Source organism: Diadema antillarum, unplaced genomic scaffold (assembly GCF_040938485.1).
Source record: "Diadema antillarum isolate AM-2024a unplaced genomic scaffold, OU_Dant_1.0 seq00000661_RagTag, whole genome shotgun sequence".
NCBI classification, from domain to species: Eukaryota; Metazoa; Echinodermata; class Echinoidea; order Diadematoida; family Diadematidae; genus Diadema; species Diadema antillarum.
In genome coordinates this window covers 93,249-119,212 of record NW_027271573.1, presented here as the reverse complement: position 1 = coordinate 119,212, position 25,964 = coordinate 93,249, and the positions used below count along the sequence as shown (strand labels likewise).

Genomic DNA, 25,964 nt, shown 5'->3' with positions numbered 1-25,964 from the left:
TACCGACTGGTTGAAGAGACGGAGTGGTTAGAGTAGTTAGAGTAGTTAGAGTAATGATCAGGGGAAGGAGAACGCGAGTGATAGCGATGATGTCGGGAATAGGAAGGACTATAGTCATGAGAAGGAGAACGAGGGCGATAGTGTGAACGAGAATGGGAGTAGGATGAATGGTGCTCCGGGGAGGGAGAACGGGAGTGATAGGGGGAACGATAGGAATGATAGGAGGGTGAATGGGGTCGAAAACTGTGAGATCGTTCTCGAGAGTAATTATGATCCCGGGAAGAATACATTGTGTTGAAAAAAAAAAAGTATGTGGAAAAGAAGGAATATCAATTTACAGAATCAATATAACCAAATGTCTAGAGTAACAATGAGGGGAAAAACAGCCAACTAAAGATAAGAACACCAACTACAAATAAGATGGCAAAAAAATATCTAAATGTTATTTACACAATGGTAACACAAAAATGTAAATCAGGCCACGTTACCTCAAGGAATTCAAGAGAAAAAAAATGTTACAATTATTAAGTGTATCTACAACACAGTGTGTTGGGTAAATAGATTGATTTAAGGGATCAACATGATATGGTTCAAGAAAATTCCAATGCAATTTGAATGCAAACGAGGGGGTAGGAATGATAGTGTTCAGAGTCCCAAATTAAAAAAAATTAACTCAATCAGTGAACTTAGCTGCAACCATTAAGAACTGGAATTATTATGCAGGGATGTGGAGAATCCGGAGGACATGTGTAGAAGGAACCAGCATGGACGCCGTCTGATAAAAGATATGGAGGTTATAGCGGAGATCCCGACCAGGTAGATCCGCCAATGAGCTGAAGACAGGCCGTCAGCGAGACAGAAGAAGATGAAATAGGGTAGGATCATCAGATAGGATGAGGCAGCACACACCAGCATAGGATACGATGACAAAGCAGATATGACTGGGCAGGCCACCAGTGATGGACGTTCCAAGAAAAAGAAGAGGGCAGAGGTAGTGCAGGTATGAAGAATGTCAGAGGAACTGGTAAAGGAAGCGTGTAGGCAACCACAAAGCGCGTGCAGGCATCCACAAAGCAATATAGAAACTTGTATCCAGTCTAGGGACAACAGGAACACACTAAGGATTCCAGGTCAAGAAGATGAAGATATCTCGGGACGAGGCGACATCGAGTCATGTGGTGATGCTGCAAGCCAAGGCAGCCAGGAACAAATTACCAGCGAAGAGAAATTGTAAGTTCGAGCGGTTGCGATGGCCACCAGTTTTAACCGCTGCTACCACTGTAAGAGTGCTGGTTTCATGGTGTTGGTATAGCGTGGTGTGCACTCTCAACTATAGTATACGATGTCAAGCCACAGTCGAACATTAGTTAATGCAGGAGACAAGGTGGTGGTTTCAAGACATACACTTTAGTTTATTAGATAAAATGATCATCAATTCCAGAATGGTGCATAATATTGACGAGGGAATATTGTCGGTAGTATATATAAAGAATACTGTTCCACTCCTTCTTGGCACATGACCGAACAGAGTCGGGGCCGGAGTAAGATTGATTCCTCAACTCCAGAAGCATAAGATATATAGGGACATGAATAAAAGTTAAGAGATTAGTAGGAGAGGGTCTATGATGTGGGGATTATAGGTTCATTGAACAGTACTGTGTAAGGGACTGGTGGTGGGAATTGTAAACACAGTTAGTCTGAATTTACTTAAACTTGATTGAGGACAAAGGGAAGGATTAACTATTTAGTAGAGATTAACCAAAGTAATAACAAAGATGGTTTGGTTCTGAATGGAAGTTTCATTGGAGGTTTGATGGTCTTGTTAATAAAAGGATATGAGACTATAAAGCTGGGAAGTGTACATAGGGTTTTGGATTGGACTGGTCGTATATTTAGACAGTATAATTGGGGCAGGAAATGGGGATAAATTCTTAACTTGGTCAATCAAGAGACACTTATAAATTACATGAGGTTTGTTCTGTTTTAAGGTATAAACTCCCTATTTCTCCATCTTACAATAAGATATAGACTTGTCGCGCTGGTCGCTTTTAGCGCTTAATGGTCTACCCACGTTCTGATTAAAGATTGAATAGGATCCACTCAAATGACGCACGCCCGGCCCTTGATGAGAGAGAAAACGTGTAAATTATGTAATCAGAGGGTTGTTTAGACAAGGTGAGTTGATAATGGACGGTGTGTCTTCCCGCCAGGGGGTAGGGGTGTTGGTGGGTGTCAATCTGACAACATGATGCGCAATTAAGTCATCAGAAAACATGTCTTATTTGTGAGTTTTAGAGATAGCATTGTAAATATCGTCTGTCTTTTGCTCTTTCAATGAGGAAATATACGTCAGCAGAAGAGAGAATTCAAATTAATGAATTCTTGCGTCGAGTTATTTTTTATTGCAAGTGATTATCAAATTGCCCTACATCGACGTAATGTTCAGTTTAAGACAGGCGTCTTATTATGCCCATGATTTATTATTATGGCTACTACTAAAAAAACTGATTAATTGCTTATTTACCTAGATGTAGGGCAATTAGTCAATCAGTTGCACTAAAAACAACTCGACGCAAAAATTTGATTAAATTGGTAATCCGGTTATTTGCGAATAAGACCTGCCTACTTATACAAAATTCGGATATACGTCGTAACGCCAAATATATCGTCAGTTATACGTTCGATCATCCCATAGTGGTTACCACAGACCCATCTCAACCTAGCTCAACTTAAAATCATCTCATCTCAACTAACTCACCTCACCTAAACTCAGCTCAAAAGCTTTAATGGAAACACGATCGTGAATACAGTATCATGTATGAGTAGAATGTTTCACTTTACAAAATGTATTTTAAGGTATATATTGGTATCGAAATGTTAACATAAAACATGCCAACCTATACTCCACTCAGTTCCACTCAGCTCAGCTTTGCTCAGCTTTACTCATTTCAGGCTCATCTCAACTCAGAATCATCTCATCCCAGCTAAACTCATCTCACCTAAACTTAACTCAACGAAAAGCTTAGACACACGATCAGGAATATCATGAATGTTTCACATACAAAATGTCTTTTACCATATATCTTGATATTGAACTGTTGACATAAACAGGCCAACCTCTACTCCACTCAGTTCCACTCAACTCAGCTTTATTCAGCTTTACCCAGCTTTACTCAATTCAGACCCATCTCAACTCAACAAAACTCAGAATCATCTCATCTCAACTAAGCTCAGCTCACCTAAACTCAACTCAACGAAAAGCTTAGACACACGATCAGGAATATCATGAATGTTTCACGTACAAAATGTCTTTTACAACATAAAATTATCTTGATATCGAAATGTTGACATAAAACAAGCCAAACTATACTCTACTCAGTTCCACTCAACTCAGCTTTACTCAGCTTTACTCAATTCAGTCCCATCTTACCTCAACTCAACTCAACTCAGAATCATCTCATCTCTACTAAACTTAGCTCAACGAAAAGCTTAGAAACGCAATCAGGAATATCATGAATGCTTCACGCACAAATTGTCTTTTACGGTATAAAATTATTTTGATATCAAAATGTTGACATAAAACATGCCAAACTATACTCCACTAAGTTCCACTCAACTCAGTTTTACTCAGCCTTACTCAGCTTTACTCAATTCAGACCCAACTCAACTCAAAATCATCTCATCTCAATTAAACTCATCTCACCTAAACTCAACTCAACGAAAAGCTTAGACACATGATCAGGAATATCATGAATGTTTCACGTACAAAATGTATTTTACGGTATATCTTGATATCGAAATGTTGACATAAAACATGCCAACCTATACTTCTTTCAGTTCCACTCAACTCAGCTTTACACAGCTTTACTCAGCGTTACTCAATTCAGACCCATCTCAACTTAACTCAGCTCAAAATTATCTCATCTCAATTAAACTCATCTCACCTAAACTCAAGTCGACGAAAAGCTTAGACACACGATCAGGAATGTCATGAATGTTTCACCTACGAATTGTCTTTTATAACACATCTTGATATCGAAATGTTGACATAGAACATGCCAGCCTCTACTCCACTCAGTTCCACTCAGATCAGCTTTACTCAGCCTTACTCAACTTTACTCAATTCAGACCCAACTCAACTCAAAATCATCTCATCTCAACTAAACTCATCTCAATTCAACTCATCTCAGGAAAAGCTTAGACACACGATCATAAATATCATGAATGTTTTCACTTTTCACCCATCAATCGTCACTCAAACTTTGTCGGGTTTTTTTTTTCTCATACCGATTGTCATATCGACAGATCGTAAAGATGATCGTGATCGTTGTGGCCGTGTTCGCCATCTGCTGGCTGCCGCTTCACTCCTACCACTTTCTGCCCTATCTCAACGTGCAGTCAGTGGCGAAGGTCAAGGGGGCACGCCACATCTACATCGCACTGTGGCTGGTGGCGATGAGCAGCTCGATGTACAACCCTTTCATCTACTGCTGGCTCAACGACAGGTGAGTGAGGTCCACCCTTTCCATTAGGAGCTGTCGCTTTCCTCTCACTCCTTCTCCCTCTCCTTTTCCCGCTCTGTTTCTCCCTCTATTTATTCATCTATCTATCTCTCTATCTCCATTTTCTCTGTCGCATTCTCTCCTTGTTATCAGTTTTTCTCTGTTTCATTTTTTTTTAATTCTACAACAGCATTGGCTTACAGGAATATTGCATGATCGACTCACCTGAACAGCCAGCTTCTTGTGTTCTTTGTTGTCGGTGTTGTTTAAAAAGACAATCTTAATGTGCAGACATGCCAAGTTGTTTTCATGCACACCTGTACTGCAACCGACGCAACTGTTGAAATACTATAAGCCCGTGCACATGATATACACCTCAAGGGCACTTGATATATATACTCACTTTACCTATTGTGTCCATTCATGTGTGTGTGTGTAGTGCGTGTGCGTGTATGTGTGTATGTGTGTGTGTATGTCTTTGAGTCTGTGTGTTGGAGAGAATGAAGGGATGGAGTGAGTCTGCATGATCAAAATGCTTTTATTGTGTTTACGACGTATGTTCCATAATGTAGCGGTAAGTTCGATTATGATTGACAGGATGCGTGAAGCGTTTGAATATCAATGGCTACTTTACCGGTTCACAACGGCCAGAATAACATTTCCAAACTGAATCAATGCACCAACATGGCACTTGGCCATGCAACGTACTTGTTGCATTTCAAAAACAAAATGCAAAGTTACATGTACTGCAGAAGAAAAAATTGGCGCGAACAATTCATGCATGTTCGCCGCGAGCAAGTAATTCAAGCTCGAGGCAAATCAATTTGAGCAAAAAGCAGAATACCAAAAGCTATTACTGACACTACTCGTCCGGACTGTCAGCTATCAAAGTGAACACCTTCTCCTCCCCTTTTACACTCGTCATATTTCATGCCCGGACAAATGCTCAACCTTTTCATGTCGGGGGCAATCTAATTGCGTTCGATTGGAGACATCTTGTACATCTTTTTCACTTTGGTATGCGAATTGGATGTGAGAGCAGGACTGCCATAGGTGCAAAACGTGGCAGAAAATTGTGGGGGAAAAAAAAGAAGAGCAAGTGTCAACTGTCCGAAGAATTCGATTTATTACCTAACAGGGGAAGGAAGATGACAGAGTAATTTGGACAAATTCAGCAAAGCCTTGATCTCACTCACAATAATCTCAATCTTAGAGGTTGTTTGTAGATGACGAAACTGAACATGCAAAGTTGAATATCAGTATATATGCTGCTGAAAGACCATCGTTATCTGCACATGCGTTCGTGCTGTGAGACCATTCTTCTGGGTTTGTGCTCCGCCATGTATACGGCGATCCGACACGCTCACCCAAACGGCCAGAGTTGGCCAATTTTTTTAGTACAACACTCATCTTAAGGAATATAGCTGCCTTGTTTGCTGCAAATAACCGAAACTAGATACCATGACAGCACAACGAAGACATTAATATCAAGAGAAGACGTTTGCTATCCTCATGATAGTCCCCAGCTGTATCGAGTGTCAAGTCTTTTACGTCATCAAAATCCAAGTGCCTACCGTACCATGATCTAAGTGGGTCCTAATGTATAGTCCAAGTTCTGAGTAGATTCATTTCAAGTGTTAATCAAGTCGTTGATAAATTGAATCTTTTCATTTTTCTCATATTTTCTTTACTTTATTTGATCCATTCATTATTTCCTTATGCTTTTTAATTGATTCATGGCACACGCATATATATGTAAATACACAAATATGTAAGTTTGTGCGTATGTGCGTGTTTTAATGGAGTCATGACGCACGCAAAATGCATGTATTTATTACAATGTTATATAAATCATATGTAAGTTTGTGTGTGTGTGTGTGTGTGTATGTGTATGTGTGTGTGTGTGTATGTTGGCGTGTGAGTGTGTGTGTGTATGTGTGTGTGTGTTTGTGTTTGTGTGCATCGGGTGTATGTTTACCTGTTTGTTGTGTGAGCATAAGCAATATCAATCCTCGCATCCTCACAACCACTGATGAAATCGCATCGTCACTCTCAGCAATAGCCTCGGGGTGCTGCTACACGCTGGCCGGACGTTGATACGCCCAAGGGTCGCAAGCTGGGGCGGTTGTCACTCGGCCTCTATTGCTCTTCGCGTCACATAGATGGATGTCTCCCATGTTATGCATGTTTGTTTGCTGTTGTTGTTTTTTTTTACTAACTTTGTAAGAGCAGATGCCAAGCAGGTACGTTGGCAGGTAGCCGCCGACGCAGGAAGTGTATCCGGTTTCTACAACCTGCGGGTGATGGAAATGCATATTCTTTTTTTGGCACTTATATCATAAAATACAAAGTTGTCATCCCGTAGGGTTGTTAGATGTTGACATGAAATAACAGAGCTCATAATAATATTGATAAGTTCTGACAAGCGCATAGAGGCGGAGGATATGTAATATATTATTTTTATTATATAAAAGGTGCACATGCAGCATTAGTGGCCATAGATGCGTTCCACCTAGAACCCGGTCTAGATGAAAATGAACGGAAAAGTCGTTGCAATATATGGACTGGCAACGTTGAATCCTAGATATATTTTCATAAAATTTGATAAATCAACAACTCGGAGACATCACAAACGTAAGAGAACCCTCTCGTGGTGAGTCTCGTGGTGAGTCTGTAATCTACATCAATTCTACAACAACCAGCTGGATTCACGGTGTTGAGTATAAAAATAAAAGATTTTTGTTGAATAAAAACATTAGCTGCAGTAATCCGGTGGACATATCTTCTGATCAATTTGACACCCACCCCCCCCCCCCCCACTCCTTTCTTGGATGTTTCAAGAAGACTGCTTTCAAACGTGAGCCGACCATTTCTTTTTATATGCATTCGCATCTCCCAGGACTTTCTTTTTACGGTTTTTTTTCTTTTGTATTAAAGGCCCAATCAAACTCCTTTCTGTAGCATTTTTACCCTAGAGTGAAATTAAATCAACCATGTGTTAATACACACGCTTCGGATATGAAGTGCTCATTCTAAATCATAATATTATAAAAAAGAACAATTTGCAAAACAACCATAAAACATCTGTACAAGGACAGGCACAACATGTAGTGAGTTATGCAAATCCCTTTCCGCTACTGCATTCTCTCTTCCATTCTCCTTGTATATATATTTATATATATATATATATATATATATATATATATATATATATATATATATATATATACAAGTCTGTCTGTCTGTCATGTCTTTAATGTAGCATGTATATTCAAATTGTGTTGCATTGTGTTTTAATATAGTAATATGTGATCCACTGCGAAACGCAGCCGGTGGTTAATTAGTGTCCTTCTCTTGGGTACGAAAGAGTAAAGAATGATGAAAATATGCACACCAACCCTTACATGTTTATCCATTAAAAAAAAACAGCAAAATATTAATGAACATTATTTTGAAGAAACAATAAAACAACAACGACACATATGCATGGTAATGGTACAATCAAACGCACTTTAACAGCGTCAAAGCCGTACTGAATTCCTCTGTATGATAGTGTATTAGTAACCGTAAGTGTTGTACCTTCATTACTGCGTTACATGCGTCAATTTAGTTGCCATGGTAACGTACATTTCCAATCCCTCGATGTCCTCTTTGAAGTACAATGACGGAACATCACCTCTGCCCCTCAAACAACACCGAGTAAACTAAGATACATCTGCATGACGTAAGTGATAATTAGATTTTCTGTATTTGCTCTGGGTACCTCTAGCTGGTGACAGTAGCTATCACTATTGTTTTTTTATGCATAATCATAAGCAACTGCTAAAACGAATATGATAACAAAATATAACAAGTAACATGTCTTTTATGAAATTATTTCAATTGATATTCGCATCTGGCGTTATTTTCAGCAAATTTCTGATGATGTATATAAGGATGTACTTTTTCACCCATGAGGCAACTTAGAAATATAATTAAATTTAAGATTACACTGTTCGTTGTATTCTTTTTAAATCATATGCAGTTTGACGCAAAACTACAATGCCAGTAAAAGATCGATATTGATATGCCCGCCAACGACGTTTCAAAATTTCCCGCCCGAAACGAAACGCTGTTTTTTACAAGTATTGAAAGCATAAGCGCAGATCGGACAAAGCGATAGTTTCATTTGTTTATTCTCCATATTATATATGTAGGACTTTTTCCTCAGAAAAACAGGGCCAGTAAAGCGGAGAGAATGAAATCCACACTTCCATCAAACACGCAAAAGTCTGATAGAGTTTCGTAAAAACGAAAAGCCCCCCTAAGGCTAAAGCAACACACACACACAAGTGAAAGCAAAACGACAAACAACAAAAACAAGCAACTCATTAGATGAAAAGAATGAAAGATATTTTAATGAACAAATGAACAAAAAAAGAGATGGAGATGTTCCTTTCACGTTTCCAGTAGCTCTCCTTCCATACATTTAATAAAACGTCTTTTTTTTCTTGTTCTTTCCCCTTTTTTCAGTCCGCCTTCCTGTGCATGACGCCAAAGTTGTTGAGTGGACAGCAATAACCTTCACTCCAATCAATTTGTTGTCTTCGTAAAAGGCATTTTGAGAGATGAATAAATCACGGTTTTGTTTGTGCTCATTTTGTGTGTGTGTTTTGTGTTTCTAAACACACGCGAGTAGAGAAAAAATGACATGGCTAAATTTCCACCGCTTTGAAAGATTCGGCTGTCAGTTGAATTCCCGCATGGCACGAAATCTCGCGACAGTGAACCCGAGGCAGTGGCGAATCGAAGGTTAAGCATTATACGGCGCGTAACCATATCACTTGTTTTTACTTATATGTCCTAAATAGCCTAAGCGCGGCATTTGGTCACAGCAGACATCATTCTAGTTCCTATTCGGCGAAAGAAAGTTTGTTTTTCTAATACCCCCCCCCCCCCCCCCCCGGCTGTCCCTGCAAGGCATTCAGCACGATGTAATTTGTTAGTTAAGCAAGAAGGTATCACATGGGAAACTTCCTTGGTTTCAGCAAATTAATACCTCTGTTATTCACTTACGTATGGAATCACTTGATAAAGAGATGGAGAGATTATCTTAAGCAAGGAGGTATCGTATTACCTCCTTGTTTTAAGTATATTGTGAGTGGGGGTGTTGCTTTTGCGACGAGCAAGAACACGCGACGTCGATTAGAAGAAAAAAAATCAATTATTTAGCAATTGCAGGCACCATGTAAAAATCTGCCTCTTTCTTTTACAATGAAACGATTTTGATAATTATAGTTGTTGGTGTTGAAACCAGCTATCATCAACTCTTGAAACGCCCCCATGATGAGATGACTAACACTTCTTAGAGGCCGTGTCACACCTTTCCGGGCAAGCATTGCGCGCGACTTGCGAAGAACAATTTTTACTACCCGGAGGTTCCCGCAAATGACCCGCATATGGTGGTACCTAGCACGTATCTCACCCGTAGTTACCCGGCGTTGCTCACGCAAGTCCTATTCACCCGCAACCAAGTTTAGTTCACACCTTTCCGAGAAAGCTAGGCGGGCTTGTTTGGTGTGGGGATTTTCCAGCACGCAGGACAATATTTGCAGACGGACAAGGATTTGGACAAGTTTCGCTTGCGTCTTACCTTCTGGACCGTGCTACTTACGTTCTACTTCCATGTGACCTGTGTGTCAGGCGCATGGGTGGGGAGTGAGGGCTGACAACTCGGTGAAGAAATTCCTCTGAAGGAATGGCAGAAGTCCCAGAGAATGTCATTATCTTGGCCGCATACGGGAACTGCGAAGTACCTGCGTGGAGTTGCCTGCGAGGTGCTGCCGCTAAGGGCCTCCTACTGGCGTTTTGCGTGGACCTCTGCGGACAATCCCCGCGACTCATCCGGAAAAAGTTTTGGTCACGCTCAAAACTTGGCTGCGGGTAAATCAGACTTGCATGCGCACCTCCGGGCAACTACGGGCGAGATACGCGCTAGGTGCTTTTAGGTGCGGACCAACTGCTGAGAGGTCCGGGTAGCATTTTTTTTTTCTCGCAAATCAACTCGCAGGGCTTTCCAAGACACGGTGTGACAAGGCTTTGAGCACGCTCAAAACTCGTTCCGGGTGAGTCGCGGGGTTTGCCCGCAGAGACACACACAGAACACTAGTAGCAGTCGCAGTCCCCAGTCCCCATATGTCGCTCGTAGCTGAAAATGGATCGGTTGCAAAGCTCTCACGCAGATCACACGGAATACACGCAAGTAGCAAGTAAATAGCAGGCGTCTAGCAGTCAAAGACATAAGTACGGAACTCGCCAACATCCTTGTTCGCCCGCAGGCGTGCTATAGAAAATCCCTACTCGCAACAAGCCTGCGTAGCTTACCCGGAAAGGTGTGACAGGGCCTTAAACGACAAGTTACGGGGTGGGGGGGGGGGGGGGGGTGGAAATATCTATCTCCCACAAATCACCGCGGAGAGCACAAATGGACAATCGCGTTAATTCATTAGCGGTCCTTCATCTCTCATCAGCAGATTTCTAAAGATCTATTTAAAGGGCATTGCATTGTAAAACGTTCCAGACGGACAATGAACAATGAGAAAATTACATAAAGGACATTTATGTTTTTTAATCATATCTTATAGTCAACGTGAAAAGGTTAACGGACAGTGATCAATGACTGCCTGTCTTCACTCATTCCTTATCTTTACGGATCTTGTGGAATGCCTACAATATGGCAGATAGGATGTAACTCACGGAAGATACGCCTTTTTCATAGCTCTCTGCAGGTGGAATTCGAAAACTGATGTCAACGTCCTTGTTCAATGGACATGGACTCCACGCAGGAAGCTGTGCCTTTGTGACGTTACACACGTTATCTCGTGTGGCTGGAATCATTATTTTCTACAGGGCAATGTCTGCACCACATGGACGGAAAAATAGATGAAGGAACTATCACAATATCAGAGATGGAAGAATGGTGTGTGTGTGTGTGTGTGTGTGTGTGCGCGCGCACATACGTACATTTCTATCTTTAACTTACATACACAGACATGTTGTATATATATATATATATATATATATATATATATATATATATATATAACTACATACATACATATATGTATATTCATCCTCGCAGAGGCAGAACAGGATTCTCTTTATTATGCGATACAAGAGAGGGGCTATAACAAGGCAGTCACGTGGCAGTGGTATACAGAAAAATAATATTAGATAGAGAGAGAGCCAAATGAAAGAGAAAGCGTTCAAAAGGAAGGGCATGAGAGGAAGACGGTGTCAGAAATAATAATGGAGGAAGAGAGAGAGGGGGGGGGGGGCGGAGATACCATTTTTTTTTTTCGATGATGTGAAGATGGCCCCTCCCTCTTATGACCTCACTTCGCCTGGTATACGGGCCCGCTGGCCTAGGGTAATTGATTTCGAAGAATCAATGTCGGAACCGGGCACTGCGCGCCGTCATGCAGAACTTTGCAGCCGGTAAAGGGGGGGGGGGGGGAGGGAGGGAGGGGTTCTTTCTCGAGTAAAAGGTTGGCGAGCTGCACACGTGAGAATGTTTTCTTTCGCGGAAGAAAGGTAACTGAGAGGACTATGTCCTACTTTTAAGTTACCACCACGTAAAGTACGATTATGTCGATCCCTCGTTTGTTTGTCCCCCCACCCCCCCACCCCCCCCCCCCCCCGTTTTATTTTTGCACCAATGTTCTTTTCCTACAAACGTGGGCATGCTCTAGAAAATTGGTCTTCGTAAACGGAGGTTTCATATGAGTTTCTCTCTAACGTATTCCATCACCTCCAATCGACCTCGATTGCATTCGAGGTCATGATTATCTCAGGGGCGGAGGGGCGGGGTGTTGCCTGGGCACAATATGCTATACGGAACAGTAACTAGTTACTCTGATGAAAAGACATGTCTTCATAGCTAAGAGAAGGTCCTGAAATATGGTGCGATCATTAATCGTCACTGAAGGGAGCAGAGTGCTTCTGCTTGTTTTCAAATTTCATGATTTTTCTAAATAATCTTTATTTTTACGTGTCTCTTCATCTAATTCAAATAATATGTAAATAATGATATCACAGTGTGTAATATGGATGTTCAATGTCGTATCCCTCTATCGATACTGGTCATCGTGTCTGGACAATGCGTCGTATCAAGTGAGGCAAGAGATGGAAACTGAAAAGAAAAATTAGAGAGGACAATATAAAAAGGACAGGTGCAAGGAGAAGACGACACTAGACACACTAATCATTGGAATCGTTAATATCAAGATTGTGACGACCGTTTCGCTCAGGACATTTTTTTAGCTGTTGTCATGGTAACTTTCATAATATATACCACACATACGTTGAAATTTGTAATCCATTAACCAGTAATTATTGTAAGTAAGATTAATTATCATTTATTTTGCTGGTAGGCTTTTCATGCTACAAACTAATTAATCATTACAATTTCTGCCCCTCAAAAAAAAAATACGAATACGCAAACTTGAAATGGAATCCAACAAAGCCTGAAAAATGTGTGTGTATGTTTGTTTATATCATTTTATCCAACACCATTTTGAACACTTCATTATGGTATCAGTTTAAAAGATTTTTTTTTTCATTTATAAAAGGATGCTATCTAGCGAATTCGATGTTCAAATTTTCAGTGAAAAAAAGAGAGAGATAGAGCAATTGATACTGCAGTTATTGTAAACCCAACGAGAGCTACATCAGAGGGAGGAAACTTGCCACCTGTTTGTTTTCTATCACCACCTGTACGCAAAAATCTAACGTACTAGTAGCGGACGCCCCCACATTGTTGGTCTCAAACCAATAAATAATTCCCCATGCAGACTGTCATAGAAAAACAAACAAACAAAATCAAAAAATACAAGAAAACACACTTTTTGTGCTTCATATCTGAATCAGCCAACTTGTTTCGCTTCAGTTTTAAGATTTGCGAGGGGATTCAGCTTTAACTTCGCTCAGAGGTTCTTAAAGGATAACTAAGATCTTCTTAAAGGATAACTAAGATTTCACTACTAGAATTTGCAGGTGCTTTCTGAGTTTACGCTGAAAAACAAATACGAGTATAGTCTTCATAAATTGGAAAGAAGTGACCAGCTTCCAAATGAGGTGTTTTTTTTAGATGGATCAGCCACATCTAATTATTTTTTATCCAGGCTGGATATGAATATATATATATGAATATATATATATATATATATATATATATATATATATATAGCGAAAACTTTGAGCAAAGAAAATGGGTTTTCATCGGGATTCGAACCCGAGACCTCCGGATTACTAGACCGGTGCTCTACCGACTGAGCTATTGAAAGCCCTAGATCGCTGTTCGTCCCAAACCCTTAACTCTCTTTGCTCGTGTGGGCAGAAGCTATAGTGTGTGTATGTGTGTATGTTTTCGCCATTTATTATTTGTTTCTGGTCAGTTTTCCCTTTCTTGTTTCAATTTATATATATATATATATATATATATATATATATATATATATATATATATATATTCATATATATATATATATATGTATATATATGCACATGTATATTTATACATATATACATGTATATATATATATATATATATATATATATACATATATATATATATTCATTTCTTTTTTTCAATAGATATTCCTTCGATTTCTCATAGTATTTTAGGGTGTTAATTTTATCAACTAGCATGACATCATTTTGCTGCTGCACAGATATTGTGTGTGTGTGTCTGTGTATGTTTGTGTGTGTGTCTAGCCTTCTCTGCAAAGCCATGGTGTTTTAATCTTCTCCTCATTATCTCGCATTTCGTCCAGTTGCTCGATATTGATACTCCTTCTATGTAAAGGGTGTCAAGAAAACAAATGTGTTGTCGATACTTTTTATATGTACGAAAGAAAGGAGTAAGTCATTTAAAACATAGCAATTTCAACGTGCAAATGAGGTTAAGTCAGCTTGATTAAAATCTCTCAGTGAACGTAGGCTGTAATAACTATACAAGTGGGGACATTGTGGCATAGTGGACAAAGCTATTGACTTCCAGGCGGAGGTCCCGAGTTCGAATTCCGTAAGGTATCTTGAACGAGACGTTTTACCCAAAACGTCCCTCTCGACCCATGTATATAAATGGGTACCAGGCGACGCTGGGTTTTAATAATGGTAGGGCCCTCTGTTAGAGGAGTGACAACGCTGAAGAGGTTACCCTGGATAAAGAAGGCAATCTTGTTACATCATTATTATTATTATTATCATTATTAGTATTATCGTCATCATCATCTTCATTAACATTATTATCATTATTACTGTCATCATTATTGTTAATACAGACTTCCAGCACAAGATTACGAGTTTTTGGCAAAAAGCTTTCAACAGACGATCAATTTTTTTTTCTTACATATTTTCCCAATTGTGTCCTGGTACAGTTGGACTAAAATGATCTGTATTATCCGCACCAGTGATTTCAGAGAGAAAGCAAAATGGAGGATCAGTGATATGCGACGCTGTGCATCGCATAAAAGACGTAACAATAAAAAACACTGTGCTCCTCCGAGATCCATGCAGGGATTCTACACTCGTGCAACCGAAGCTGATGAAGAAAATTGCCCACGTCTTTTTCACTGAAATATTTCATCCGTGCAAGGCAGGAGTTCCCAATGCCAGCCTCTCTCTTTTTTTCTCTCTCTACATTGAAAGAATGTTTCTCTTTAATCTCTCAAAGACGAAGGTGTAAACAGAATATTTGATCCCGAACTGACCTACTTTTCTGGTCTCCCCAATAACGAGCCGGAATACGCCGGGATACGGGTTGATTCCGCCAAAAAGCCGGGCTTTCATTATCCTATTATTGCGAGCAATACAGACGTGTCCTCCAAACCCAGCGGAGCAAATATCTGTGGGGCAAAACAGAGCGTAGAGAAAGGCAAGGACCGTTATCAGATCAGTAGAAAGGTTGTTTTCATGTCATGAAATATGGATGATTCGCCCCGTCGTTAGATTTGCCTGGATTTGTTTTGTTTTCTTCGGGTTCTGTTTTGTATTCATCTCATGTGTTTGTTTGCTTGTGTCTAGTTTATGTGGGTTTTTGAGTGTGTGTGGGTTTTTTTTTTCTTTGCCCTCTGCATTCAACATTAGATATAACAGATTACAAATAGTAGGGCAGGAAGACAAAGACACTCTTATCAAGAAGGTATATACATGACCAGTCTGTGTGCAATAGGCGCCATAGTACCACGAAATTACCTTGGAGGGTGTATAGGTCTAAGATAGTGACAACATAAACTGCAATCAGCAGAGACCAAAGGAAGAAACTTTGTGTAAACTTCTGTACAAACACACACACACACACACACGCACGCACACACACACACACCCACGCACACACACACACACACACACACACACACACAGAAACACAAATTTATTAAACATTGCCTGTCGACGTGGTAATAAACTCAGGTTAATGTCGTCTATACAACAAGGACTACTTGAGGTAAAATGTTGGTCGATTAATATGTGAAGATTTGATAGGATAAGAATAAAAAGAAATAGATTGAGAAGTCTGCATCATTTCACAAGAGCTTTGTTCTTTCTTTTTTTTCTTGAGTGGAAGTACTTTACTGACATCAATTTGGGCAATGCCAATTTCACATAAAATAATGTCAACCTGTAATATTTGACTTCTTCTTTTTTTTCATGGTTTCTGTAAATAACAAAAGATGCACATCATTTTACTTTCGCGACGGAGTGCATTTAAAATGTCTGACCGTTGGGTGATTTCTGCCACATTTTTTTTCTTCTGATACAAGCACCAGAATAACAACGTACCGTTTGAAGTTCATCGATTGGGGATATTGTTGTAACCAAAATGAAGAGTGAAACAAGCTAATTCTTAGAATAATTGTATTCTGTTTTCAGAATTAAACGCATCGATGCACCCTCGGGAGATAGGAAAGCAGTAAACATCTTTCCCCCCTTTTAGAAACATGATACGTGATAATTTGAGAGCCTTTTTTCAAAAACAAGAAGTAGAGACTGTTTTGATTAGGTCAACGAGAATGCGTATGTATGCACACTACTTTATAGATTCAACTTAAGCTACTGTATGCTAGTGATGAAATTGGCCACGCACACGATGTCGTAAAAACAAAACAAAACAGTGAAGGAATAAGATATTTTTGGTAGAAACACACAAAGTCATCACGCAGACAGTGAAATAGAAGTCTTCGTTAAAAGGCTGGTTACGACGACCGCGCACCCACTTGTAATGTCAGCGAAAATCCATGGTAACATTTACCCACCCGTGGCTCCCGCTGGAGGAAAGGCGCTCTATGCATGTTGACATTGACCGAGAGCTGCTCAAAAACTCCATCGTCATGTCGATTTTCGTGCTTCGGCGCTCGATTCCCTCGGCGACGAAAAAATATTACGGCAGGAAACGGAAACTGTTTTTGTTCGACGTAAAAATGTCATTTCTAGGTCATGACATTGAACAAGACTGATTTATTTTTTTCCCCCTTTCCTTTTCGTTTTGTCATGGCGATTGCGCCTAATTACGCACCAGCTGAACACATTGATTAGCCTCCGCGTAGAGATTGCTAATCAAGAATCGAAGCAAATATCAGCGCAGGGAAAAAAATTGCCAGGTATCACCCACGTATTAGACCTTTACGTGACGCACAGAATCGTGCAGTGTAATTACATCGTTGACTGACTAATGTGAATTACGGGTGGGAATATTATCTGAACTAAATATTTATCTCGACAAAGAGAGTTTATAACCACGAAACTCAATGGTATTCATAGTGATCTTATACTTTGATGTATTATGATGTAGAGCCTTTTTTTCTATGTAACTGGACCTCGGTTAAAAAAAAAAACACAAAAAAGTTGAAAAGCGTTCATTTAGAGAATGGATACATAATGGCATGGATATGTAGCAAGGACCATTACTAATAACACCATAGAAACAGTATATGTCTATGGTCGGAGTACTATACAGTCTCTTCTTTTTTTTATGGTGAAGAAAGAAAAAAACTTTATTTCTCCAATGTTGTTCGATATGGACAATTACCTGCACACAGGTAGAAATTGAATAATCCAGATAGGAAGGTCTGAATCTTTCTCAGTCGGGTTGTTTACTCATGCCTCTATATGAAGTACCTGGTTTGGTATCTGGTGGAAGTACCTAGTCGTTGCGTTGTACTGATTAAAACTGGTGTTGCCACTTTATACGCGAGCAGTAATGCTTTGCTTTGCTTTGAATATTTGCTCTGACCGAGGTCACTCCTGCTTGTCAACAACTTCTCTAACTCAGTAAAGTGTAATCACAAACACACGCACGCACACACACACGCGCACACACACGCGTACACACACATGCATACACACCATCCAAAAACACACACTTACACACACACACACACACACACACACACACACACAATCTATTACAGAAGTGTCGACTATGCTTTATAAGATACGAATATCCCCTCTTTGTCTGTCGTACCCTACAAGTAATCGCATGTGGCGTCGAGCCTTGTAATGGTATCCGGGTGAAATTTGTATATATATATATATATATATATATATATATATATATATATATATATCATTATCATATGAAATAGTATCCAAGTTAAGTTTGTAGATATATGCATATGATTTGAAAATAATGATAACATTATAATACACGTGGGATACCTCGTTGATCGCATTTTCAATCTTGTTCAAACTCGGAGTAGCCTACTACTGAAATAGACCCGCCTTCAATGCACGCGATTTCCCGCCACTGTTTCCTACTATCTATCCCTCGTGGCCAACATGGTAAAAACACGTGACCATAGGGCGGCAGCGGATGTTCCTTCAACAGAAGACAGCGCAGACTCCGTCGACGAACGACGCGCCGGTCACTTTGCACGGCGAGAGAAAATTTGCGCGGTTTGTCCATCCCCTTTATCGGCGCAGTTAAGTCAACAGATTGATTTCCTCTTGTTATCTCATCGCAACGAATGCAAGCATCGTAGCCGGCGACGTCCGTATCGTCTTACAGGGCTGTTCCTTATATTCCTTTCCCTGCAGCGTCTTCCTTTTTTTTTTTCCATGCGTGCAGACCGTGCTTCATGATTGCGGCTAAGGTCTTGAAAACATATTCAACCGATTATATGATCTGCTAATATTGACCTCCCATGACGAAAGGAAACGCTTCTCAAGCTGTGTATAATTATACCCCTTTCTCTTCGATACTTTAACGAGACATACAATGTTGTGGGTTAGTAATACCGTCGGTTATGATTCAGCTGCTACGACAAATATCACATTATGACTTTCTGCATATCATCAAATGCTACTACCTACCTGTATCTCTATACGAATCCATGCTAAAAGTGGCGCCAATGGGCGTTAGGTCTTAAAGGGGATGGCTAGTAACTGATCAGTGGGAATCAGTGGGAATGCTGGGAGATGATTGTTCCACTCCTTGTGGGATTCATTTAAGAGTACATTATGTATCTATTGTTGTGTGAAAATTATTTGCTTCAGAATGGTCTCATATTCAAGTAATGTGCAGTTTAATCGCACTGTCACTGTACAAGCATGCTAACCTGGAAACATTAAACTGCGAATTACTCGAATATGGGACCAATCTGAATCAAATAATTTTCACACAACAATACATACATAATGTACTCTTAAATGAATCCCACACACTAAGAAAAAAAGGTTCAATAAGGGAGCTAGAAGGGTTCGAAGTCGCGAAAATGGGTGCAAACTACACGATTTGAGAAAATGGTGGAACTTTGCTTCTTATATGGTTCATTTTGGGTTCGATCTTGCCACGGTCATTGACGGTGCAATATTACGCCCCAAACTAGTCTCAAAACAAAGGCCATCCTATGGTGTTGCTCGGCACTAAAATGCAATATTACATATCCTTGTGCTGATATTATGAACATATATTTTTTGATATCAGGAAAATTAAGTTTCTTTCATATTCTATAATCATTCATCGAGAGTATATTTTCAAATTAAGTTGAGTTCATGATGAAAGGGGTCTACTAAAAAAACAAACGTAGAATACCTGATTGCTTGTCTGGTATTGACCAATCACATTGTACACATAACCTAGGAGGTTTAACAGATGAAGCTCCAACTGGATGTAGTTATTCAAATAGTCGTCAGATTTCTATTGCTGTACAAAACAATTCCACAGGTGCATTTGTACCTTCGCTGATCGGGATTCGATGCCGCCGTCTCGCTGAGCAATCTGAAGATTCATTTTGGACGTTTACATAATTTTGGCTATATTTTGCTTCAAATGAAATCCTATACTTTAAGATAAAAACATATAAAACAAAAGTCAATTCTGAACAGAAATATTATTGTGCAAAAGTGTTAATCAGAGCTGTTTCATGTGAAAGTGTTTAAACTGTACCCTGGATAGCCGGTTTATTTTATCACTTTTCCTCATGATTCTGACAAAGCAAACTGATATGAATCTTCAAATAGAATTCTTTATCAATAGAAACATCAGATTACTGCCCAGGCATGCCTGCTAGAATAATGTTCGCTTTATTTCATTTTTTTGGGAGCAATTTCTATTCGTGTATCCCCGTGTCTTTAACATTCACCTAACCTATCTCTTATTGGTTGGGATGTCGAAACGTAATTACCATTACAAAGACATATCTTCCTGTTTGTGGTTCATTCTTGCTAAGGTGCAATATTGAGCTCATAGCAAGTCTCAAAGAAAGACCCATATGGTGTTGATCGACACTTGAATACAATATTGCATACCGTCGTGGTGCTACTATGTACATGTTTTTTTTTTTTTTAAGACATCATAAAACTTGATGTTCTCTTATAATTTCATAATCATTCATCGGAGCATTTTTAAATGAAGTTGAGTCTTTGATGAAAGGGTCTGCGAACAAGCTAACGAAGAATACTTGACTGCTCGTCTGGTATTGACCAATCGAAATGGAATATGTCACAGCATTCCCTGCATGCTTACTATGCGATGATGGAATCAAACCCTACTACACGCTAAAGATTTTCGTTGCGACTCGATCTCGGGACAGAAAAAAAAAAAAAGTCAATATTTTTTCAAGGCCCTCAAATCTGGAATTCCATCCACTCTGATGTGAAATGTAAGAAAACGGTACAAAGTTTTAAGAAAGTTTTCAAACGTATTTAACTTGAAAGGTTTTCTGGAAGTTACCAATATCATTTTACGAATTTATAAGAGACTAGCAAGATAGGGTGTGTTTGTGAAAATGACATCTTGTGTATTGCTAATATGCGCTGGTCCATGTTTTTGTCTGTGTATGCATGTGTGTGTATGTGTGAGTGTGTGTGTGTGTGTGTGTGTGTGTGTGTGCCAATGTTTTTCTCTGTATATACAATGTATTTACTTTTCCGGGATTAGTTTTAAATAAGGCCAATTGCCTTCTCACTCACCCCTTCACTTGATATCTTTTGCTGTTTGTTTGCTTTGTTTGTTTGTTTGTCACATTGTTATTTTATTCGTAACATTGTCACATTTTATGTATGCATATTTTATTAAGTGAAAGTAAAGGAAATGATAAACTAAAATCATTTAGAGAGCAAACTCGCGGATATGTAAGGGTGCAAACCACACGATTTATTTGTAAGGGTTGATTTTTCCCCCTTTTTTCATGGATTCATGCACGGTAAAGCCTATAAAGGGTAAAATGCATGCACATGAAAAATGTAAGCACATGTTTCCGTGTGCTTGCAAACACCACATTTTAGAATGAATAAAGACTAGCTGTGATAGTGGAATTTCTCATGAATAAATAATAAAGCATTCAAACCCTGGCCATTGTTCAACACCATTGTCAGGGTGTTAACCACATACTCCCATACACACCCATTGACCCCTGTGCAAAGTGAAAATTTTGTACAGAGGGTTGGAAATAGAGCAAAATCTGTAACCTAACTGTGAAATTGATCATGGATTTCATGAAACTGATTTGTGTTTTAAACCACCTCCAACGAAATTGTACACTATACAACTATCTCCCATATCAATGATAGTGTTATCTGATATATAGTTACCGAATTATTAAGAATCAAAAGTGGAATTTTTTTTTAAACGCCTATTAATCCATAGAATACATTCGATGCAAAATAATGACATGGATGTTTCCTAGAGTGTCAATTCACGGACCCAGTAGTTTGGTCACCTGGTGTGGGCATGTTCATTCTTTTCTTGAACATGATTTATGAATTCAATGAATTGTTGAGTCGTGCAAACTTATGTGCACATACGTTGACTCCCAGATGGCTCATTGTACAGCTCGTTCATGCGTGTTTGAGCTGAGCATCTAGCGCAAATTCCATTTCCACAGCAGATCAGCTCTTCTGAGGCTTTTCGTAGCGGCTTACTGCAACTCTGACTTCAACATTATTTTGTCCACTTCATAATATCAAGACCCCGCAGATTCCTACTACGTGGAAAATGGTGAGTTAAAACATCATCGTAAAGCATGATTTGAAATATCCACAATGTTCTCGACCAAGGCCTTACTCTCGATATTACCCTTCATCAAATTTCTTGTATCTGTTATGTTTTTGGTTGTATAGCCATGTCATAAGCTTGCAGGCAGTAATATTAAAATGTTCATTTTAGAGTTCTGTTAAAACTGGCTAGTTTTATGCGTGCTGTTTTCTGTTCTATTTTGTTTTGTTTCGTAACCATTCTGTGGAATTAGAGCAGCTTTAGCGATAAAATGTCTTGCTAAAGACGTCATGGCATTCCGATTTCAGATTTCAGATTCATTTATTGTTCATTTTAATAGGAAATTCTTTTTGTTGGTACATGGGCGTGCACATAGGAATATCTACATACATGCATAAACTCACATAATAAATTATATTCATGTACATGTACACATTATAAATGATACAATTTTCACTACATACACAATTATACAAGCATAATTTATACTCACAATACAGTGACCACATACATAATCACAAATTTCAAGTAATTCTTTATATTTACCGATCAACAGCAAAACAAAATAGTTAAGAAAACGTGGAATCGGATATTCCTAAGGAAGTGTATCCTTAACATAACCTTTACGCCACCTCCCCCCCCCCCCCCACACACATCCCCAAGGATAATACATCGCGTCGTGCCATACCACATTTGATTAATAACGAATAAAAGGAACGGAAGTTGATTAATAATTGTTGATAAACTTATGGATAAATAGACCAGTGTACTAACTAAACTCATAATGGCAAACATTGCACGCTTATCTTTATGCTGGGATAATTCTCTGTAGTCAGGTAGTGTTAGTGGTGGACTTAAGTACACCCTGTATGCAGAAGGCAGTGCATAAGAATTGAACTATACATTAAGCTGCCATGGAGAGAGTTATGTAGTCACATTTACATAAGTTAGCTCTTCTGCAAAATTATTACACACGCATGAACAGTGGCCTTGAACTCATGACACTTGATTTTCCTTTTCAGGTATTCAAGCAAGATACAATATGATGAAGTTGCGCGCATTCTCCTGTTCACGTAAACTTATATGCAATTCTGAAGGACAGAGTGATTCCTCAACAGAATATGTAAGTTTCATTAATGGATTAATCCGTAATACATGTATATGTATTTTCAGGTTATTGATTCATCTAGATTTTCAGCATGTGATATCCGTGAAGTATATTATATTAAAGCTTATTATTAAACATGAACGCAGTTCTATCAGTTACTATAACGTAGCCACCGTTTAGTGGGTTGCGGAAAATTTGATAAGACTATAGTGCAATTTTTGATACCATCTATAATCGAGAGATATGTTACTCAAGTGGACCACTGCGATCATTCAGTATTGCCTTTTCCGTTCTACGTCTTCTCAGTTTTTTTTCGGACTTTTTCCTGAAAACTCCATGATGGATTGTAACTCATACAGGCAGCATCTCTACCCGCAAGAATCTTCATTTTTTTTTATTGATTTATTGATTGATTTATCATTTATTTTATTTTGTTTTATTTTATTTATTTATTTATTATTATTATTATTATTATCATTATTATTATTATTATTTATTTTTTTTTTGGGGGGGGGGATAATCTTCTTTTCTGTAACCAGTATTATCAAAGTAAATCAAATCAATGTTATGAATAAGTAGAGGGGGCTATATTTTCACTTTTTGTGTGTGTGGTAGCAGGATTAGAGGTGTCAACCATAATGGGCATCATTACACCCATTGCCATGGCCAGCACCCGGACCATCATCTGTGGCAAGCTCAGCAACGGCTGAATGGCTGAGGTCTATAAGTCTTACTCCTTTCCTAACTGTGCAAAATATACAGCAAACTGATGTTGAATTGGCATGTAATTTGATGTTGTCTTACTTTGTTATTTTATGTTATGAAGACTTTGAGTTCGTCAGGAAAATGTGGGAATATATGAATATGCCCTATGTCATAAATGTATGCAGGCCTACATAAAAGGTGTGTATTTTCATCTCAGTCCAAATTCGCCACATTTTTCTTTTCAACATGACTTTACTCAGGCTATTCCACATCTATTCTTTTTTTTTCAGCTCTAACTTAATGATGTCGGCATGCTGTCTCCTAATTCCCCGTCTGCCTGGAGAGGACATGCTGTATGTCTGTGACAAAGTAAGTGCTGCACTTTCATTTTTTTTTATGGGAGACGGGAATTCCATCTGCTTTGTGACTAGAAATATAAGAGGAATATTTCTTTGCAACATTATCATGTTTTACTTATATGACAAAGAGCTGAAATAAATCTATCCGACCGGATTTGTTTAGAAACCAATATCAAAGCTTAAAGGGATGGTATAGTATTGGTGGAGGTGAGGATTTGGGCTTTTAACTTTTTGTAATATACCAAGAACCTACTTATGAAATAATAGAGAGTATGCCATTCTAAGAGGAATTCTAAAGATTATTTGATGAAAATTGGTTTTGAAATGGATGAGCCATCCAAAAACAAAATAAAACGCAGCGATCGTGATAAAAAGTGAGTCCTTTATTATATTATTATTGCTCTGTTTTGGATATCGCAGCTATTTCAAAACCATTTCTCATTATTTCAGCAAAAGACGTTAGAAACCTGAAGTAGATCTATGCAATCAATTTAATTTTCCATTTTCTGGTCAATGGTCATAGTTGTAACCTGTTAGTTTATGTAAGCAACACAACTGCGTAGTGTAAACGACCTATTTCCTTCGAAATTTTATTCAGTCATTATCTATTCATGCCAAAATCTCTTTCAGAAATCTGCCCGAATTCCTGTATACCAATTCGTGTCTATCCTTCGCTACAATGTTTCCGGCCTTCTGTGCTCTGTGATGGGCTTTCAGTATCTCAGACAAGGCAGAAACACCCGATGCATACTTCAGCAGTACATCGCAAGCCTTGATCTGAACAGGCAACTATCACGAAGAAAAACCTACGACATTTCATTAACAATATTGTTCAATAATTGTCTTGATATAGTTTACCAGCCTAAAGTTTTCATGGTGTATACTTTTACAAGGAATTGTCACCAGAGAAATGATGTTGTTCAGCTTGTCCCTCCGTTCGTACATCAGTCTGTTATCGATTATGGCAACGTTGTATCACGAAGGGAAATGAAACGAAAAGTACAAGTGGACAAGTTAATGCAGGGAGATTACTTTAGCAGTTGAACACATCGTCACAAATTGAGGAATATCGGAAAATCCGTTGAAGAGCGTATATATACACATATATTTAGAGTTTCAGTGCCGCCATTACGAGCTACATCTTTGACGTCAACCATGGAAAATTATATAAAGAAATGTAAAGAAAATAGGCATAGTTTCACGTTTCTAGCATTACAAAAAGGAGCACTTGATTTCCTTCATCCAGAAAGGGGGGGGGGGGGGGGTAATATTACCCTTAACATTATGGCAACGACAAATAAGTGGAGGCAATTTGTACTTTTCATTTAGAATCAGATTTTATGGAATTCCCTTGATATTTTCTTCATGTACGTTTCCATACATGAAAGTGACACTGAAACTTAAAAAAAATGCATAACTTCCACTGGATCATACGATTTTCCATGTTCACTTATGTGTTCTTATGATATTGCTCCAATACACGGGTACATTTGGGTTTCATTCCCCTTTAAGTACTGTTTGAGGTATCCAAATGAAACTTTGCATATGTATGTACGATTGGACGAAGTTACTTCTACCACCTTGTGGGTGCCAGCGTTCAAGGTCAAATATTGTAAGTCATTGTCAAATTCTACAATGTCATTTCGTGCTCTTTCTTTGTATCTCACCTTGTTAGCACTGTCGACATAGTATTGTGGTGTTCTTTTAATAACTTTCCACACTTTTGAGCTATATGACCACCAAATTCACTCCTCATATCATCTAAAGATGGCTGTCAAGTGTTGATATTGGTGAAGTCCGACTCCGTCAACAGTCAA

At 38.9% G+C, this 25,964-nt stretch overlaps 1 protein-coding gene across 1 annotated transcript in view; it reads left to right on the top strand.

The window, feature by feature from the left end:
• The window catches only part of LOC139736674 (tachykinin-like peptides receptor 99D), a 73,575-nt gene that overhangs the window by 34,705 nt on the left and 12,906 nt on the right, over positions 1–25,964 (top strand). The window contains exon 3 of the mRNA XM_071647423.1: positions 4,306–4,505. Coding sequence (XP_071503524.1) covers positions 4,306–4,505 — 200 coding nt within the window. The remainder of the gene's footprint in view (positions 1–4,305; positions 4,506–25,964) is intronic.